The following is a 21,375-nucleotide window of genomic DNA, read 5'->3' as shown; positions in this document are numbered from 1 at the left end:
ACCCCCAATATTCTTAGTCAATGCACCCGTTTGGGGGGTAAAAGGGTGGTATGACATCTAGAACTGTCCCATGCTTCGCAAAAAGTCATGATAATGGGATGTTTCTTGAATGAAATCACCCTTCAAGGATGTTATGATTCGCAATTCTAACCATCAAGGGTGTAAATTATTTTACTGAGTACAGCGCGCGAGGCCGCCGTGGCGCCAGGCTCTGTCAGTGAGGCAGAGTCACGATCTATTCAAGAAGGCGATTAATTGCCCCATTGCTGCAAATATATCTACGGAAATTTATACCACTGTGAGCGAGCGGCGATTTCCACTACTGCGCGCGAGGCCCGCTTTGGCGCCGCGAACTGTCCGCATAAGTCAAAGTTAATTGCCCCATTCTTTCGTAACAATGATGCTGTTGCCAAGGGCTCCGGCGCTCATTCAGCGAAATCACTGGGCTTCACAGCAGACGCCCGATAACTGTCCTGCCTGCAAACGTTGGAAGCAGAAGGAACCGATACGTGTTTTTTTCTCAAGCGCTTACGAAAGCTCTAAATGTCACTCGGTACATCCAAGGAGCGAACGGCATATCTCGCACTCCTTGGCGAGGTTTTGCAGCGGCCTGGTCATCACTATATTTATCACGTAAGTATTCGACAGATACCAATCCTGCAGCGCATACTGTGAGGGAAATGCTTGTTCCTTAATCACAAGTTTAAATGGCCTCATTTACTCTCATTTCAACCAACAGTTTTTTTTTTATTTCAAAGTATATTACCAATTCAATTTTCACAGCATTGAAGGACGCGACTTAGGAGTCAGTTATAACTATACGTGGTTCTAGAAGCAAATTACAAGTGGATGATTATCTAACTGTATGTGCTTCAATACCACCATCATAGCAGTCACGAAATGTATTATGCTCGTTGAGAATCATCAGCGCTGCGGCTATGCTATGTACCCGACAGATGAAGAGCACTAGAGATGTCGGGTCACTAGTATCGACAAACCATTTCGTGCATCTTGAAGGTGGCACCCGGGAAGCCTTTCTCCCTCTTCGACATGGCGAATTTTAGAAACATGTTCTTGTCAAATGTAAAATACTAAGCTAACGATGGTGCATTTGGGGAGCTAGAAAAAAATTCAAATAAAGTTGGCCGAACGTATATTGACGAAGGATGGGAATCCAGCCGTAAAATAGTGGTCATTCACAACCACATAAATCCAAGAGTCAGTGAACCAACAGAATTATAGGGGAAATGATTTTGCTATCTGTAAAAAGTTCCGTAGAAATGATGAGCCGAGGGAAAACGAAAGGGAATGAGAAAACAACTTCCCGCCCTTGGGAACCGAACCCACACCTTCCTCACTACGTCTTCGTTACTCTACCCCTTCACCTACGCCGATGGCTGTTGCCTCGATCACATTCTCTCGTGTGCATGCATTTAGACAAGATCTAAACTCCGCAGCGTGAGCCAGTGCAGCTCGCACTGATGCTGACGGATGCAGAACATCCTTATGACCTCAGGCCCAACGCAGCAGCTGAACTTCATAACAAGGCGGCTGTAAGAATAAATCCTCGTTCATTACCGCAGTCGAAAAACAGATACGGTGTCTGAAAGGCGCCGTCTATCTGCAGGGCGAGTTGACCACAAATCTGTTCGGGCTTCAGCCCTTTGCCGGCTGGGGCACTTCCGCTTTGGGTGGTCATCATTTCCTGTCGTTTACAACCACAGCTCAACACGCAAAAAAAAAACAAAACGTAATGCCTTGTAGCTGCAAAAATGCGTAATTTGCGAAGTTTAGGCATTTATTCTTTATAATATTGCAAATGTAGTAATTGGTACATTCATAGCGATAAGGAACAAATAAACTGAAAATGGTGATCAGAATTAATACCCATAGGGATCCTTGGCCTCCGTAGAATATGTGTGGGGAAGCTTTAGTAGGCGTAGGCAAACATGAAATTAGGGGTGGGCCAAATAAAATATGAGGCTTCGCGTACGCATGCTCGGACAACTGTAGATGAGTTTCTGCCACTATTGTAACATTGTTTTGTTCACGAACAATCACCATCACATTATTCTTGCTGTATAGTGCATCATTCACACACAAATATATATCCCGTGCATTTGTGCACGGGAAATCGTGCGTTTATGTTTCTTGAATTTTCGCCCAAGCGTGCCGTGTTAACCTTCAGTAGGCTACGTGGACACTACTCGGCACAAATTCAAAGTTAGAATAGAGCAAGTTGCAAGATGCTCTCGATTAAAGTAACAAATAATAAATCTAACTTCCGCGCTTAGTAGGAATGTACGTGCTTGGCAAGCATGCTAACCACGAAGATCGTTGCAATTGGCAAGCTGTCGTTTCTCGCCTTACGCACAGAATTCGAAAAACTGCACTTCGCAACAGCCGGGTTGTTTTCATCATCATCATCATCATCATCATCATCATCATCATCATCATCATCAGCCTAGTTACGCCCACTGCAGGGCAAAGGCTTCTCCCATACTTATCCAACTACCCCGGTCATGTACTAATTGTGGCCATGTTGTCCCTGCAAACATCTTAATGTTATCCGCCCACCTAACTTTCCTCCGCCCCCTGCTACGCTTCCCTTCCCTTGGAATCCAGTCCGTAACCCTTAATGACCATCGGTTATCTTCCCTCCTCATTACATGTCCGGCCCATGCCCATTTCTTTTTCGTGATTTCAACTAAGATGTCATTTACTTGCGTTTTCTGCCTCACCCAATCTGCTCTTTTCTTTTACCTTAACGTTACACCCATCATTCTTCTTTCCATAGCTCGTTGCGTCATCCTCAATTTCAGCAGAACCCTTTTCGTAAGCCTCCACGTTTCTTCCCCATATGTGAGTACTGGTAACACACAGCTGTTATACACTTTCCTTTTGAGGCATAGTGGCAACCCGCTGTTCATGATTTGAGAATGTCTGCCAAACGCACCCCAGCCCATTCTTATTCTTCTGGTTATTTCAGTCTCATGATCGGGATCCGTGGTCACTACCTGCCCTAAGTAGATGTATCGCCTTACCACTTCCAGTGCCTCGCTACCTATCGTAAACTGCTGTTCTCTTCCGAGACTGGTAAACATTATTTTAGTTTTTTGCAGATTAATTTTCAGACCCACCCTTCTGCTTTGCCTCTCCAGGTTAATGAGCATGCATTGCAATTGGTCTCCTGAGTTACTAAGCAAGGCAATATCATCAGCGAATCGCAAGTTACTAAGGTATTCTCCATCAACTTTTATCCCCAATTCTTCCCACTCCAGGTCTCTGACTACCTCCTGTAAACATGCTGTGAATAGCATTGGAGAGATCTTATCTCCCTGTCTGACGCCTGTCTTTATTGGGATTTTGTTGCTTTCTCTGAGGAGGACTACGGTGGCTGAGGAGCCGCTATAGATATCTTTCAGTATTTTTACATATGGCTCATCTACACCCTGATTCCGTAATGCTTCCATGACTGCTGAGGTTTCGACTGAATCAAACGCTTCCTCATAATCAATAAAAGCTATATATAAGGGTTGGTTATAGTCTGCACATTTCTCTGTCACTTGATTGATAGTGTGAATGTGGTCTATTGTTGAGTAGCCATTACGGAATCCTGCCTGGTCCTTTGGTTGACAGAAGTCCAAGTTGTTCCTGATTCTATTTGCGATTACCTTAGTAAATACTTTGTAGGCAACGGACAGTAAGCTGATCGGTCTATAATTTTTCAAGTTTTTGGCATCCCCGTTCTTATGGATTAGGGTTATGTTAGCGTTCTTCCAAGATTCCGGTACGCTCGAGGTTATGAGGCATTGCGTATACAGGGTGGCCAGTTTCTCTAGAACAATCTGACCACCATTCTTCAACAAATCCGCTGTTACCTGTTCCTCCGCAGCTGCCTTCCCCCTTTGCATAGCTTCTAAGGCTTTCTCTACTTCTTCTGGCGTTGCCTGTGGGATTTCGAATTCCGCTAGGCTAAATTCTCTTCCACTATCGTCGTGGGTTCCACTGGTACTGTATAAATCTCTGTAGAACTTCTCAGCCACTTGAACTATCTTATCCATATTAGTAACGATACTGCCGGCTTTGTCTCTTAACGCACACATCTGATTCTTGCCTATTCCAAGTTTCTTCTTCACTGTTTTTAGTCTTCCTCCGTTCCTGAGAGCCTGTTCAATTCTATCCATATTATAGTTCCTGATGTCTGCTGTCTTACGCTTGTTGATTACTTAGAAAGTTCTGCCAGTTCTATTCTAGCTGTAGGGTTAGAGACTTTCATACATTGACGTTTCTTGTTCAGATCTTTCGTCTCCGGAGATAGCTTACTGGTTTCCTGTCTAACGGCGTTACCACCGACTTCTATTGCGCACTCCTTAATGATGCCCATGAGATTGTCCTTGATTGCTTCAACACTAAGATCGTCTTCCTGAGTTAAAGCCGAATACCTGTTCTGTAGCTTTATCCGAAATTCCTCTAGATTCCCTCTTACCGCTAACTCATTGATTGGCTTCTTGTGTACCAGTTTCTTCCGTTCCCTCCTCAAGTCTAGGTTAATTCGAGTTCTTACCATCCTGTGGTCACTGCAGCGTACCTTGCCGAGCACATCTACATCTTGTATGATGCCAGGGTTCGCGCAGAGTATGAAGTCGATTTCATTTCTAGTCTCACCTTTCCGGCTCCTCCACGTCCACTTTCTACTAACCCGCCTGCAGAAAAAGGTATTCATTATCCGCATATTATTCTGTTCTGCAAACTCTACTAATAACGCTCCTCGGCTATTCCTAGAGCTTACGCCATATTCCTCCACTGACTTGTCTCCAGCCTGCTTCTTGCCTATCCTGGCATTGAAGTCGCCCGTCAGTATAGTGTATTTTAACGCGATAGCGTTAAGGAGCTCGTGTCGCAGAAAAGCCGGTGTCGTCGGCGTCGGTGTCGGGTGTCGGCGTCGACGTCGGCGCCGGCGTTTGCGGCGTTGACCGTGAGCGATAAATCACGGCAGGCGCTTCATAAATAAAAAGCGACTTCCAAGATTGGCCCGGTGGGAATCGAACCAGGGTCTCCGGAGTGTGAGACGGAGACGCTACCACTCAGCCACGAGTTCGATGCTTCCAAGCGGTGCAAACGCGCCTCTAGTGAATGCGGTGTTGCCTTCGAAACGAGCCGTGGAAAGTTATACTGCGGTGTATATCGGTAGTTATGAACATGTGACGTACAGAAATCACAATTACACGAGTTGCGAAGTGCGTTTCTGCTGCATTTCTTCTGCGCTTTCCGCACACGCAGAGCCATCTTGCGGCAAACACAGAAGACCCCCTCCTCTCAATGTACGGCACTGCCCCGACAGGAGGCGCGCCGCGCGCGCATTGAGACCGCTGCCAGGCGCGTCGCGGGACTCCCTCTCCCCTGACGACGCTTCGCCGTGCTCCCGGTCCTTTCTTTAGATTACTATCTCTCTGCCCGTGCCGATCGCAACGTTTGGCTGGCGTAGATCGTTTCCCCTCCGAGACACCGAGTTCTTTGGTTCGTTCAGTTCGCTCAGGCGCACGTTTCGTTGCCGCGCCGAACGCTGCGTTGCTCGACGCTCACCGCGTGATAGATGGGCGCTAAGTCCGATGCGGGGCGCATCGTAAGTGATCGCTGTGCCGCAGCGCATTGTCTTATACCCCTTGGCGGGTCGACGGGAACGCTGTCGCGTCCCACTCTTGAAGGCGAAGCTTAAGCGTCCTCCAATTTTTTGTTTTGACTTTACCCATCGCCGATTCCACGTCTTCATAAAAGCTTTCGACTTCCTGGTCATCATGACTGCATGTAGGGGTATAGACTTGTACCACCTTCAATTTGTACCTCTTATTAATTTTCACAACAAGACCTGCCACCCTCTCGTTAATGCAATAGAATTCCTGTATGTTACCAGCTATTTCCTTAATAATCAGGAATGTGACTCCTAGTTCTCGTCTCTCCGCTAAGCCCTGGTAGCACAGTACGTGCCCGCTTTTTAGCACTGTACAGTAAAAGCTCGTTAATTCGAACCGCAAGGGGAAGCCGCTTCAGTTCGAATTAACGAAAGTTCGAACTAATGAAAGTGAAGGAGGGCAGTATTGGAAGCGATTTGGAAGCAGTATTGGGCATGTCAGAAATTTGGCGTGTCAGAAAGTGATGGCGTGTGCCGTGGGCACACGCCATCTTCAAGTCGAAGCTCTGGGTCCGACTGTGCCACACCACCGACGTCGACCGAAACGAACGTTAGCCGAGGCTTAACAGCATCCTAATGAATCGCGACGGCCGATACCTCCTAAGCTGAAAACAGAGGTGCACAACCGATGAAGACTGCGGAGACAAAGACGCTGAACATGTGAAGGTGGCGAAGGCCCTGATTCGTTGGTTTTTGATTGCAAGCGCAGCTGCGTCGTACTTTATTCGCTGTGTTTTGGAGCTTGCCGTGCCATCTCCGCACAACATAAGCAGCTGTACAAGATTTGCAAAGCCTCAGACATTCGCAACGGGCAAGAAGTCTCCGAAGTTACGTAGAACGGAGAGGCGGCAGCCGCCGCTGCATTCTGGCTGACCCCAAGTCGGTTAAATTTTTGTCCGATTTTGCCTTCTCTCGCCGTTCTCTCCGTTTCGGAGGCAATACAGCCTTGTGTGTAGGCAGTAGGCGCGTTTCTCTGGCCGTGTGCCAGGCGAGCGTAGTTCGAATTATCCGTGAGGGAACCTTCTCGCGTTCGAATTAACGGACTTTTTTATACATAGACTTCTATGGAGCTTGGCCGGACCAAATCGTACAGTTCGAATTATCCATAAATTCGAATTATTGAAGTTCGAATTAACGAGCTTTCACTGTATATGCTTCTTTTGTTCTCCTAACCTCACTGAGTCCTAATATATCCCATTTACTACCCTCTAATTCCTCCAATAACACTGCTAGACTCGCCTCACTAGATAACGTTCTAACGTTGAACGTTGCCAGGTTCAGAGTCCAATGGCCGCCTGTCCGCCACTTGTCATAAAATTGAGCAGCAGGAAACACGCTGTCGTTACACTGGACCTCCACGATTTGTGAACCACAATAAGGTCTCCACAGCGCTAATAAGCTGAGTGCTTTAGGCGGCTAAAGCTGAGCTTGCTTCCTAAAGTATCGTCAGACGCTTAGACTAGTACACAGGCATATATGGGACAATTTACTAGCGATTCTATTGAAGAGAAGCCCAATGTTTGAGCAGCACCGCGCACGGAGCCAGCTGTGGTCATTGACCCCCAGTAATCCACACCAATTGTCAAGAAAAGCGCAAACTGCGACATCGAAAATCGCCGGTCCCACAACGTCGCTCAGACACCTTATCTGTTCTAACACCGTATTTAGTACCGACACCCTCTCGACGTAGTGAGAGGGAGGAAAGGGGAGTTGAGGTTCCCAAATATTGTTAGCCACAATAATAAGAGATCAGAAGTTAGCGAAGCGAAGAAACGCACGCGATGTCTTTTTTAAAATTAAAGTGCAGAAATTAGAACGTAAAAGGTAGATGAAAGTGCAACAAAAAAATTAGGTGACAATTACGATCCCTTAATGTCACATTTCAGCGCAGCTCCACACGTGTTTTCATTTCGTGATGTACCTAATAGCTGGCGCGGGCAACTTGTCGCGCGCGGCCCGTTGCAAACGACACAAAACAAAGTGTGGCCCGACTCCCTCGCCAACCGGGAGATCGCGAGAGACAGCGCGTGGGTGACGTTTGGGCGGGATTGCCAGCAGCCGCCGCAGACAGACTTCCGCTCATGCAGCGCTTTGTTTCCCTATAGACGACGCATGCTACTGTGGCGCCATCTCGTAGCCATCTGCACCGCAACGCCCATCTTCCGCGGCGCTACGCTTTTCTTATTACGCTTTCACCCTACTCTCTGCTCCCGCTTTCCTCCTCGCGCTCTCTTCCCCATCGCCTTCTATCATCTCCGGCTGCGCTGCGCTTTCGCTTTTATCCTTCTCTATGTTCATTCCCTCGCTTACGGGGGACAACGCCGCACGATCGCCGCCATAACGGTCGCCTAAGAGCTGCGCCCTAAAATGCAGGAAATCCAACATGCCCTGTGGTAATATATTGAGAGACGTTTGCCGCAAATACATAGGGAGAGCTGAAACGCGTGTGTGTTTATTCAATGTCATTGCAAAGAGAAATGGAATGCTTTATCCAGGCATTTTATGCAGTTGACATGGTTGCCAGACGGAGCAACGCATACGCCTCGTGTTTTCATTTCTCCCGGTCCTCTCTCTCCCGTCTCATCGCGGCTGTTCGCGTCATAGCACCTTGGACCTCTCCACCAGGGTCAAGGACCCGTATGCGCAGGCCGGCTTCTTCCTTCTAACTTCCGCTACTGCGGGCGAAGTAGTGTGAGCCATCGCTACTAGATGGAGCCGCCATCTCGCCGATACGCGTGAGCTATTCGGCGAGAACGTACAAGCTGCAGGCGGCTGTCATAACCAGCACGAAAGGCGGGAGCGCGGTTCGCAAAGAAAGCGTTGTGTCAAGAGGCGTTATAGTTTAATTGATTAAAGGCTCAGATAGCAGAGCACGTAGCGAGAGGACGCAGAGCTTCGGCGACACAGCCACAACGCTTCCAACCACTCGTTGTCATCGCCTTTCTCGAAGCAGTGCCTGCTGCTCGTTCTTCTTCAGTGCAATTACCTCCCCGGAGAACAGGAGCCGTCTCTGTGACCTACGGGCGAGATTGCGAAGTTGGATGAAATACGGCTTGCGCCGCTGAACGTGTACGATTTCGCGCCCTCGGCGGCGCATCGGAAGTCGTCTTAAGGGTTTCTACCAAATAGTTCACAGGAGACGTTTGACTGACGACACGGTAGGGACCCTCGTACTTGGAAACAAGCTAGGGCGAACTCCAGGGGTGGTAGCCGGAACCCAAAGCCAGCCTAGTGAGTCAGGGACATAGGGTGCCGGAGCGGAGGGAATATCCCGAAGGTGTTTCTGTCGCTGCTGATCTTCCGAAGTAAATGTGCAGGTGAGCTTTCGGCACTCTTCCGCGTGTGCAGCAGTTTCGGACAGGGTAGAAGCCTCTGTTGCGTCAGGGCGATACGGAAGGATGGCGTCCTTTGTGCAGGAAGGCTCGTGTCCGTAAAGAAGAAAGACTGGCGAAAATTCTGTAGCGGTATGTGTGGCGGTATTATAAGCGTACGTCACGAAGGGTAGGATTCGGTCCCAATTGGTTTGGTCAGATGCGACGTACATGGCTAACATATCGCCAAGAGCTGCTTACAGCGCTCAGTCATGCGATTAGTTTGCGAGTGGTATGCAGTAGTAGTACGGTGAATTACGTCGCATTCCTTGAGCAGGGCTTCTATAACATGAGACAGAAAGACGCGGACTCTGTCGCTCAGCAACTCTATCGGGGCTCCATGGCTAAGCATCATGTTACGCAGAAGGAATCCGGCAACATCCCACGCAGATATGTTGGGTAGAGGCGAAGTTTCCGCGTAACGCTTCAGATGGTGTATCGCTACTATCACCCAGCAGTTGTCATCTGAAGTACTCGAAAGGGCCCTATAAAGATCAACTCCGACCCGGTCAAAGGCCCCTGCTGGACAAGGCAATGGTTGCAGCGGAGCAGCTAAGGCATGAGGGGTATTCTTGCGGCGCTGGTAAGCGAGGCAGCAGCGGACATATTGGCGCACGAATCGGTACATCCCGCACCAGTAACCATGGATTCGCAGGTGCACGTATGTTTTTAGTACTCCTTCATGTGCGCATTGCGGGTCATCATGAAACGCTGCACATACGTCCAAACGTAGATGCTGAGGAAACACGAGTATTTGCGCCTGTCCGAGAGGTAGTTACGGCGGTACAGGAGCCCGTCGCGAAGTGGTGTGCTTGGCGACGCAATGCGGGGCCAGTAGAAGGCGTTGATGGGTCTGACAGAAAAGCCAGCATAGCAACAATCCATGGATCCTTCTGCTGCTCCGAAAGCATATTCGTGGCATTGAGGGATGACTCGCATAATCGTACTTTCTGATGATAGGCTGGCTGAAACTAGGGAGCGAGAAAAGGCATACGCGTCCGAATGTTTACAGCCGGAGCGCTACAGCACTCGAATATCATACTCTTGGAGGCGAAGCGCCCGTCGAGCGAGGCGACCTGAAGAATCTTTCAAGGACAACAGCCAGCAGAGTGCATGGTAGTCCGTGACGACGTCGAACATGCGGCCGTAGACGTAAGGGCGAAATTTAGTTATGGCCCGAATTATAACCAGGCATTCTTTTTCTGTAACAGAATAGTTTGTGTCCGCTTTCGTGAGTGCGTGGCTAGCGAAAGCAACAACGTACTCATCGAAGCCAGCCTTTCGTTGTGCAAGAACAGCGCCAATGCTGACACCACTGGCATCCTTGTGTATTTCTGTCGGTGCACTTGGGTCAAGATGTCGAAGTATGGGGGGTGAGGTCAGAAGACGGCGCAGCGTCGTCAATGCCGCATCGCAAACAAGCGGCCACGCCAAGAGGTCATGGTTATACGCGAGAAGCTGCGTCAAAGGCTATATTATAGAGGTGAAGTTGCGGATGAAACGACGAAAATAGGAGCATAATCCGATGAAGCTACAGAGTTACAACCAACCCAGTTCCAACCAAACGCCAAGCTACAGCTTGGCGTTTGGTTGGATCTGGGAGCACACCATATTTCGAAACAACGTGGCCAAGGATGACTAGCTGCCGGGCGGCGAAGCGACACTTCTTCAAGGTGAGCTGTGTGTGCGCGCGTGTGTGTGTGTGTGTGTGTGTGTGTGTGTGTGTGTGTGTGTGTGTGTGTGTGTGTGTGTGTGTGTGTGTGTGTGTGTGTGTGTGCGTGTGTGTGTGCGTGCGTGTGTGTGTGCGTGCGTGTGTGTGTGTGTGCGCGCGCGCGCGCGTGTGCGTGTGTGCAGAAAACAGGAGCACATATGTAAATTCGCAAAGTACAAGCTAATATATACGCAAAGCCTTTTGAGTTCTAGCGGGAAAGAATAAAAAAACGTTAAACTCGCCTGCTAGTTTATTTCGGGTGCTTTCTTTTTCCGATGCTCGCATCAGCTAACGGATGGAGCGAACACTAGGCATGACGTGTTTCCTGTTGCCAGTTTTAGCCGACTGTCCCGTCTTGTTGAATTTGTTTGTCTATGGCCGGACACCGACACCGGATTTTCTGCGACGGGACCCTCAATGCCGTCGCGTTAATATCTAGGTATTTCATTACGATGTGGTGAGCACACGCATGGCTAGACCTACGGGGATTGTTTACTCCTGTATGTTTTGATCTTAAGGCAGCCAGCTCAGGCACCAAATAGCAAGTTACTGCCCATTCGGTTATTGTATGGACTTCCCCTCTCTATTATTGCGATTAGTATTTTTGCCTACTTGAGCCTATCTATCTATCTATCTATCTATCTATCTATCTATCTATCTATCTATCTATCTATCTATCTATCTATCTATCTATCTATCTATCTATCTATCTATCTATCTATCTATCTATCTATCTATCTATCTATCTATCTATCTATCTATCTATCTATCTATCTATCTATCTATCTATCTATCTATCTATCTATCTATCTATCAAGCTTTTTACGCTGACCCAGTGACCAGGTTGTCTACCAGCTTGGGTGTCACGGTAGGCGCTTGTGGTTGTGATACCACCGTGGTTGTTTCATTGTCGTCATTCCCGTTTCGCAATTTTACCATCGCCATGCCATCATTGTCGCACCTTCTACGCCAACATAGCGCCCTAAGTTGCCAAATATTTTTGGGTACTTGGCATCTGCTCGTGGCCATGATGCAGTCGCGGTTATGGTATTGCCTTCATTTACGCTAGGTCATCCGACTGTCATCGCGCCATTGTCCTCCTGCTACCATCGGCAAACTGTCATCGTGCGTCCATATTCGTACCATCATCGTGATAGCATCGGGGTCATTCTACATGCGTCACTCCAGCATCATCATCGAACTCTCGCCATACCGCCATCCTCACGCCGTCATTGTCATACAGCCGTTACAATATCGTCGTCGCACATGTGCCTTCTTTCCACGCTCCTGATGCCGTAGTCTCTGTCATCATCGTCCTTGCACTGCTACCTCACGGCCGTCATCGTGCATAGTCAATCATCATTCTAACTTCGTCACTCGACTCCCGTAATTCCTTCGTTGTACAGCCGTTGTCATACAACTGTAGTCATGTTGTCGTGCTAACACTCCTCTTGGCGTTGTCATCTCTTCAGAAACCTCAAGCGACTGTCGTCATGCCATCATCCCCATACCGATTTAATTCTTTCGTCGAAATGATTCCCCCTTCGTCGTAGGCGTGCAGCCAACCTTGAAGCGGGATTAACGCCATTTCATGCCATCATCATCAATTCACATTCGTCATACTGTCGTCGTGACAACACCGTCCTGCTATCGTCATCACACCATTGTCACCATGGCCTCGTCGCCATGCTGTGTCGTGTTACCGTCATTATTTTAGAATCGTCATCTCATTTTCGCAATGCCTACTATTTCGTTCAATTAGTTTAATTCCTTAGTTGTCAGTGCGACGTCGTCATGCCGTCATGCTCATAGAGAAGCATGGCAAGCGAGTGGCGCAGGGAAGTGGACTGATACCGGAGACAGGGCACACGGCATATAGTTTAACAAGCGAAATACTCAGCATGACCACTGCAGATTTTAAATAAATGTGACTCCCTCAATAAGGTGAGTCGCTACTTGCGTAAATGGTAATCTCATTGCCGTCAACATTCATCTAGAGAAAGCCTCTACCACATTTTTTCTTCCTTGTCATTATTGGAAATCTCCCTAATCTTTATTGTTTGAAGCCTTGGCATCCAATTTATCATCTCTTTTTCTTTTGTCACTTCTCTTTTATAACTACTGCTTGTCTTTGTACACTTTTAAATTTTGGTACTTGCTTGAGAGCTTCTTTCACCTTTTTGTACATTCAGTGTCCACTATTTTGGAGTACAGATATTTGAGAACTTTAGCCACCCATGAATTTTAATCCATCTTCCTTAGTGTTTGCTGAAAACTAATCTTCTTCTGCGTTTATATGATTTCAAATGAATCCCAACCCATGTCACCTTGCACTGCCTCGTGTGTGATATTACTGTTGGCTCGCAAAACCTCTCGGTCCACCTTCTCGTGGTTACTCTCCAACGCTGACAAGATTTACTATTTATAGAAAAAAAATTTCATTTGCAAACATTAACGCTTGTACCATTAGTCCACTTCTGTGTTTCTCGCACCACCTGATTATTACAGTAACCACAAAGTGTTTTGTTTCATTATTGCCGCCTTACGCTACCCTTTCATTCTCTGAGTACGACATCCTGTTAAATTGATACCCCGTCATCACTCATCTTGGCATTGAAGATGATGATTCCTATTCATTGTGCTATGCTTTAATTAAGCCTTGACTCACCGCTACATTGCCGCCAATATTCGCTAGTCTGAGCAAGTTACTTGCATTTTCCGCTAGAAGCGCCGCGTCGTCCAAATACAAGAACTTCATGGATGTCATCGTCACCTGTTGGCGAAGTCGAGAGCAAGGCGCGACGCGGTGCGTGAGCCTCCCAGATCTCAGAGGCCATGAACGGCAGGATTGTACTGATCTCACCGCAGATCGACAGACTTTCCATAGAAAGTACCGACGCAGCGTACTTCAGGCTGTCATTCCGCTGAGTCGCCTACTTTTCGGAGGCACACCCAAAGTTTGACGAACAGACAGAACCACTTATACGTGCTATACATCCGAAATTTTACCGTACGCTATCACGCCATACTACGAGTCAAACTCGGTTTCTGAAAAGTTCGTTTACGGAACGGTCATTTCCATTAAACCTAACTGCAACGTTAAAGGAAACTGGGTAACATTCCATCGAGTCACTGTGGCTGACGATCTCTGTATTCTAGAGTGTGGCCTTATGTTTGAAGCATTGCAGCTGTATGGTTATTCTGGCTATGGTCGCATCACTAGATTTGACGTAGACTAAATTCGCCCTGTGGTTTCAACGAGCTGAGGATGTCGCACTTTTTGCAATAGCGTTTCGGCACTCGGTGGTACATTTGCAAAAGCTGCTAAACGATATTCTTCAATGTTGCACTTCAGATATCTCAATGCAGAAATAACAGATACAAAATGTTTTATTCCTTTTCAAGCACGAGATGGAGTACAGAAGTGAAAAAACATTGCCGATAAAGTCAAGTATAGGCGCTGGGTTCACGGCACGAGCTTTTTACTACAACAAAGATAATCGGTAAGTTGCTCTTAAAATCAGCTGCAATAAGCAAGTCAGATGTTTTTTGTAATTAGTTATTAATATTCTGATGTTAAAGCGACCATAATGCTCGAATGAAGTGAGTACTTTGGCTCGTAGACGTCACTCAACAAGTAGAACCGGAACTCTGCATGTGTTTAGATACATTTTAATGCTGATTCATAGTAGTGGTTACAGAATAAAATGCCATAAATTAAGTGTTCATTGCAATTGTCTCTGCATAAAAAGTGCCAAAAGAAAAGCCACCTGACGAAGGGGCCCTGAACCACCCCATCCCTCGAGTTTGCTGAAATAACATACTCTTCGGATAGCATACACTGCTGCGCACACCTGAGCAAAGTTTTGTATGGCGTACGCGGTACATGGATCTCGCAAGCGTATCGCTCGTTCACCATTCTCTCAAATGTCCTTATTTCAGCAGAAGGCCCAGTCCTCACTAACTTCTGGACACTTTAGTTCGTCATCGGACGCTTTATTGCGTCATTCCCTTAGATGGCTGCTATTGGCGGATAGTCGACATCAAGCTGCGGTCGTCCTACACGGCGTAGGTACCGTGGACGCCGCGGGGTACCACCACGAGTCCACTAGTTAAGCGCACTGCGGCTCGCCGAGAACAACCGCGTTTGGCTGATGCTTAGCGCCTCATCGGCACCAGAAGTGGAAGTCGTGATCTCTACATTAACATCGAAAACGAAATTTGAACTGCGAGCCACGGTGACGCTTAGAATGCGGAGAATTGGGGCACGCGCCACTGTGCCGTAGTCGCCGCAGTGCAAGGCATTGCAGAAGGAACGGGGGGCAAAGCGGAGGCAGTGCTCGACTGCCAGTAACTCCGCTTCTGCTGAAAGCACTAAAGTACTTTTTTGTGGCAAAGTATTTCTAAAATAACCTATTTTCACTTCAAATGCCTTTCTCCACTCCGACAAAAAGTGGCTCACGGCCCTTATGATTGTATTTTCGAATATCGCCGCGACATTACCATAAGTAAACACATACTAAGCTACCGGAATAGCTTCATGACGGCAGTTTGACATATTACAAGTCATATACTTGTTAACGTTCTGAGCGTCATACCGTTGACAGCTTTCGCCATATTATCACTAGTAATTAATTTATTGCTGTCTACAGCAAATGTTTTCCAGAATTGAATTAACGTTGTCGCCAGGTCTGGGCTATATATCGCTTAACTTCTGCATTATTTGAATAATGCTTGGCCTCAATTCTTTTTGCATAAGATTTGGTGGAGCACACATGAAGAAACTTAGGCGAACTTCAGCACCAGCCCTCTTCTTTCATTTGTTTTTGGTGGTAGGAAGAATACTACATGGTGAACACTCAGACTTATACAGCTGCGCCGTTCTACTATTAGCCTTGTATTCTCATTACCGCTAATATGCCGCAAAAGCAAAATGAATGTACGGATTTCTCTCACTTGTCGGTACCATTGCAACTTGGGCGCGCTCCGCTTTTAGTCGCAGGACAAGTGGTCGAGTGATACAAGTGCAACATTATGGATGATTTCCCTTGACTGAGCTTGATAGGGGGTAGTAGGAAGCTCTCTCTCTCTTTCTTCCCCCCCCCTCTCTCTCTCTCTCTCCCTATACATACATATATATATATATAACGAGAAGAAAGGAGGGTAACCGAGGGGCCCGATTTTTATTAGTCATATCATAAGCCACCAAACAATGACACCAAGGACAACACAGGGGAAATTACTTGTGCGTAATAAATGAAACAAAGAAACGATAAATTAATGCAAATTAAAGTGTATGAAAAAACAACTTGCCGCAGGTGGGAAGAACCCACAACCTTCGCATTTCGCGTGCAATGCTCTACCAATTGAACTAGCGCGGCGTCGCTTTCCCATCCAGTTTTTCCGGGCATTTATGTGCGCTAGTAGAACCCTGAGAGTGTTAGCCTGCGCAACCACTCACAAACCTTGGCGGCGGACATGGAACGTCCTTTTTGCCGCAGGCGTCACGAGAACGTGAACTTTTCTTTCTCCAGGCAGGCAGTTGGACAGGTAGGGACAAGAAGGAGTGGGAGGGAATGAACTTATGGAGGTGCTTATGGAGGAAATTATGGAGGAACTTATGGAGGTGCTTTGGTTTCTTGTACTGAACGCCCCCACGAAGCCGTGACCGAAGCCGGAACACGGAAAACAACACCAACATCGCCAAGAACCAGCGAGGTAGCACCAGGCTGCAAGGACTGTCCCCGGAGCACTAACTTTTGCCTGTGCCGACTATGAAGATCTTCGCCATGTCAACCCCAATGGCAGCCCCAGCGTCCCCCATCGTGCTGCAGCAGCTCAGAGAGCCTCTGACGTTCCGCAGTTCAACATTCGAGGATCCCTAAAGCTGGCTTGAGACGTATGAGACGGTCGCTACATGCGATGACAAACTGCAGCATGTCATTTTGTCATTGGAAGACACCGCCATGGCATGGTTCAAGAACCGAGAAGCAACCTTAATGACGTAGAACCTCTTCCAATGCAGCTACCGAAGACATTGACAAGCGTCGTACGCCGCGGACGTGCCCAAGTTCTACTAGAAGCCCGAGTGCAGCTGCCCAATGCGACGATCGCGATCTTCACAGAGGAGGTAAGCCGTCTATTCCACCACGCCGACCCTCAAATGTATGAGGATAACAAAGTCCGCCTACTGATGCGTGCGGTGAAGGAGGAAACTTTCGCTTGAATGATACAAAACTTACCGAAGACCTTCGACAAGTTTCTTCCAGAGGCTACCAGCATCGAGAAGACGCTAGAAATGCGGAACCGGCAATTTAACCGCCACACGCACTCTACAACCTACACCGGAGTTCAATCACTGGCCACTGATGATCTGCGTGAGATTATCGGAGCGGTCGTACGAGAAGAGCTGCGGAAGTAGTACCCAAGGTCGCCGCTTCAAGTGGTATCAATTGCCGAAATCGTGAAAGAAGGGGTTCAGCGATCGGTTGTACTTCATGAGGTGCAAGCACAATCACCGCAGCCCCAGCCGGAAGCGATGTCCTACGCCACCGTCGCCCGCTCTCAAGATCTTCCTCCGCGACCGCTGCAGTGCCCTTGAACGCCGCAGTTCTATTTTCACCATCGTCAGCACGCCCACCCGTCTCCCAGCGCAGAATCGCGAAGAAAGCGGGATTTGGCATGCCCCCGACCACCGCCCGCTCGGCTGCCTTGCTGTCACAAGTGTGCACGTCAAGAGCTGGGACTGCAAACGTTCGCGTCAACGCACCGCGCCTTCCAGACGGTGAAGGCCATCATGACATTGCTGACAAGCCCGACGACCATTCCGTTCACCGTCACCAGGCCGCTACGTGTCACCGCAGCGCCATCCACAGATGGGCACAGCCTGGGGCCGATCAGTGATGCCATTACCGGAAAACTAAAAGCATCAACCGATGAAGGTGCAGTTGCTGCTCATCGAACAGACGAAGATCTTCCCTCGCTGACGAAGCCGCCGAAGAGACTATCTCGACGACATAACAACGACATGCCGCCGTCCCGACGAAGTCTGGAAGCAAAGAATACGCCAATGACTACCTGACGACGCCACGTACCAGCTGCAGGGCAACGCTACGCAGCCGCGATGTGACGACAAGACCTAATTGTAACGCAACGCCAAGAGCCCGCGACATCGACGTGGTTCTCGGCGGCCACGCAGTCACCGCCTTAGGAGACACAGAAGCCGATTACTCCGTCATAAGTGGACCCATCGCCGCCTAGTTGACGAAAGTGAGATAGCATGAAAAGCCCTCACATTCGGACCACTGGAGGACACATCATAACGCCGACTGCTGCCTGCACGACAAGAATTACAGTTCATGACTGTACATACCCTGCCGCCTTCGTTAACCTCCAAGAGTGTTCAAGAGACTTCATTCTCGGCATGGACTTCCTGAACCAACACGGCGTAATCATTGACCTGAAGTCTATGTCAATAACGCTGTCACAATGATCAAGGCATGCCGCCGGAGAGCTCTCGCAGTCACCACGCTTTGAGTCTGCTCGAAGATCAAGTGACCATCCTCCCTTGCTCGGCAATTGATAATTACGTCGGCGGATAATTCTGTCGGCTCGACTGCGAAATTTGTGTCGCAATAGGGATCGCGCATCTACACGGAGGGAAATCGGAAGCGACGCAACCCAAGTTCAGCCAGAGAATTCGCACATCAACAAGGGCACGACAATCGCATACATCAAGACAATTGGCGAAACCAGCAATGCGTTTGTCGTCTCGGATTCGGCCGGTTCTATCCCGACGACCACAGTTCCCGAACCAGACTTGGATCACTCCAAGTCTCCCCATGAGCAGGCAGCAACAGCTCAGGACTCTTCGCCGCCGATACAAGGACTGCTTTTCGACGTCATCGAGGATTCAACGAACAACCGTCGCAAAGCATTGCATAATAACCGAAGCGTGTGCTCGACCACTCTGCCAGAGCCCTTTATGAGTTTCGATGCGAGAACGTGAAACTATAAGACAAATCCACGAAATGCTGCGCGACGACATCGTCAAGCCGTCTAAAAGCCCTTGGGCGTGCCCTGTTGTATTGGTGAAGAAATAGGACGGAACCTTACGTTTCTGCGTAGATTATTGTCGACTGAACAAGATCACTAAGAAGTAAGTATACCCCCTACCATGGATAGACCACGCATCGGATCTGCTCTGCAACGCTAAACACTTCTCGTCGAGGGATCTCACATCTGGCTACTGGCAAATAGAAGTCGACGAAAGAGATCGCAAAAAGACTGCCTTATTCACTCCAGACGGCCTCTATGAAATAAAGGTTATGCCGTTGGACTGTGCGCGGTGCCTGCAATGTTCCAGCGCGTGATGGACACAGTTTTAGCAGGATTGAAGTGGCAGCCCTGTCTTGTTTACTTGGATGATGACGTTGTCTTCGCCGCAAATTTCGACGATCAGCTTAGGGGGCTTGCAACAGTAGATGAGGCCATCAAATCAACAGGGCTCATTTAAATATGGAAAAGTGTCGCTTCAGTTTCAGTTTATAATTCTTTACATACAATGCATTGGTAACATACAATATAAAGATGAAGGTCCCAAAGTCAAAGACTGCAACGGGACCCTCGGTTAATAACAATGTAGAGAAGTATTAAAGAAGAGCAAGCTAACTAAAACAAACGAACACAATCGCGAAAATACAACATGAAAAAATTATATAAATGAAAATAAATTATATGTATATAAGCCTGTAGTGCATAAAAAACTGTCAATACATACAAATGACAAATATAGTGTAATGAATGACGCAAAATTAGTTACAAATATAAAACAGCTTAGGCGCATGACTAAATATATGAAAAGATGAAGATTTAATGCGAACGGGATAACCATCCAACAGTTTTATAGCAGCGAATGACGATGTCATTTTTCTATAGTTAGAATGAACCATAAGTAGTAGAAAATTATAGGTAGGTGCACACCCGGTATTATTGTTATTGTTGAAGTGCCTGGAATCAATGAATTAGTATGAGAGCTGTTTATAAGTTATTTATAAAAAAATAATGATTAGATTATATTTGAATACGTTCGCTTGAACAAGGATGTTGTTTTCACGAAGTCGTGGAGTAGCAGTCCTGAAAAACCTACTGTTAGTGATAGTGCGCATTGTTTGTTTTTGTAAGTGCTGAATAGATGAGATATGACATTTACGTGTTTCCCCAGTAATCAATGCCATAATTAATGTGACTGTGAATGAAGGCAAAGTATGATGCTAGTAATGCGTCTTTAGATTTATTTATTTATTTATTTGTTTATTCAAATACCCTAAAGGCCCTCTAGGAGAGGGTATTACATAGGGGGGGGGCACACGAAAGACACTAATAATAATATGCGAAAAAAAGTTAAAAAATAGTAGGAATAAACAATTCAGCAAACATACTAAGAACACCACAAAATACGCATACACCAATATTGGAAGTGGATTAAAGTTCGAATAAAGATAAGAATGAAGTGTGAAAATTGAAACACCGGGGGTTCAAGGATAATACAAAAAGAAAAAACTGCAATACGATGTCAAACGAGATGCAAAGGTATTAAATTAGCCCTGAAAAAAAAAACAGCTAACACCAAAGACACACAGAGACGTCAAATTCTGATATGAGTCCACAGCATCTATGAAGTTGATCGGTGTTAACTTCAGTGGCAATATCAGATGGTAGGTTGTTCCAGTCAGCTATGGTTTTGGGGATGAATGATTTTGCGTAATGGGCCGAGTGGCAAGCTGGGTGTTTCACTTTGTAGGGGTGATCGCGGCGAGGAAAAATGACTGGGGGTGACTGAAAGAAGTCGTCGCGCAAACGATCATGATGATAAAGTTTGTGAAAGAGAGAGAGGCGGGAGTGTTTCCGTCGTAGTGATAGCGGAGGCAGTTTGGCACGAACTTTTGAAGATGTAACACTGGAGTACGGAGAAAAATCTGAAAAAATGAAGCGAGCAGCACGGCTTTGCAGGGATTCAATGATACGTATAATGTAGTCTTGGCTCGGGTCCCAGATGGCACATGCATATTCAATTTTAGGCCTGTATAACATAGTGTACGCGAGTTTCTTTAGGTGTGAAGGCGCTTGATTTAGTCTGTGTTTCATGATTCCGAAAGTACGGTTAGCAGATGCAAGAGTAACGTTGATGTGATGATGACATGTTAGATCCGATTGCAAGTTGATTCCTAAGTATTTGTGCGTGGTAGTAAGTTCGACAACATTGTTACCTATAAAGTATGAAGTTGGTGTACGGGAAGAGGAGTGCGTAAATGACATGCAATTAGTTTTAGTATGATTTAGGGTCATTTGCCAATCTGAACACCATCTGTTTATTGCGTTGAGGTCTTACTGCAATGCTTGATGGTCAGTGTCAGTAGAAATGGTAGGGTAAATTACGCAATCATCGGCGAACAGTCTTACTCCGGACGACATGCAGTTAGGCAAGTCATTAATATAAATTAGAAAAAGCAAAGAGCCAAGCACGCTCCCTTGTGGAACACCGGACGTAACAGGAATAAAAGGGGAGTTGCAATGATTAATATTTGTGAATTGAGTTCGAA

The 21,375-nt window shown here is 47.2% G+C and overlaps 1 protein-coding gene across 3 annotated transcripts in view; it reads left to right on the top strand.

Moving 5' to 3' along the window:
• The first annotated feature begins 416 nt into the window (after nt 1-416).
• Nucleotides 417-21,375, top strand: part of LOC135904231 (uncharacterized) — a 121,801-nt gene continuing 100,842 nt past the window's right edge. For 2 of the 3 annotated variants that reach the window (XR_011509018.1, XM_065434873.2), the window contains exons 1-2: nt 418-633; nt 14,180-14,277. Coding sequence is in view for 1 of the 3 variants with exons in the window: in XM_065434873.2 (XP_065290945.1) it covers nt 544-633; nt 14,180-14,277 (188 nt within the window). In the remaining 2 variants the exon portion in view is untranslated. Of the gene's footprint in view, nt 634-14,179; nt 14,278-21,375 lie in introns of all 3 variants that reach the window. The other variant, XM_065434871.2, reaches the window with a different exon arrangement.

This window comes from Dermacentor albipictus, chromosome 10 (assembly GCF_038994185.2).
Source record: "Dermacentor albipictus isolate Rhodes 1998 colony chromosome 10, USDA_Dalb.pri_finalv2, whole genome shotgun sequence".
NCBI lineage: Eukaryota > Metazoa > Arthropoda > Arachnida > Ixodida > Ixodidae > Dermacentor > Dermacentor albipictus.
The sequence above is the reverse complement of the archived record's forward strand: the minus strand, read 5'-3'. Positions and strand labels throughout refer to the sequence as shown.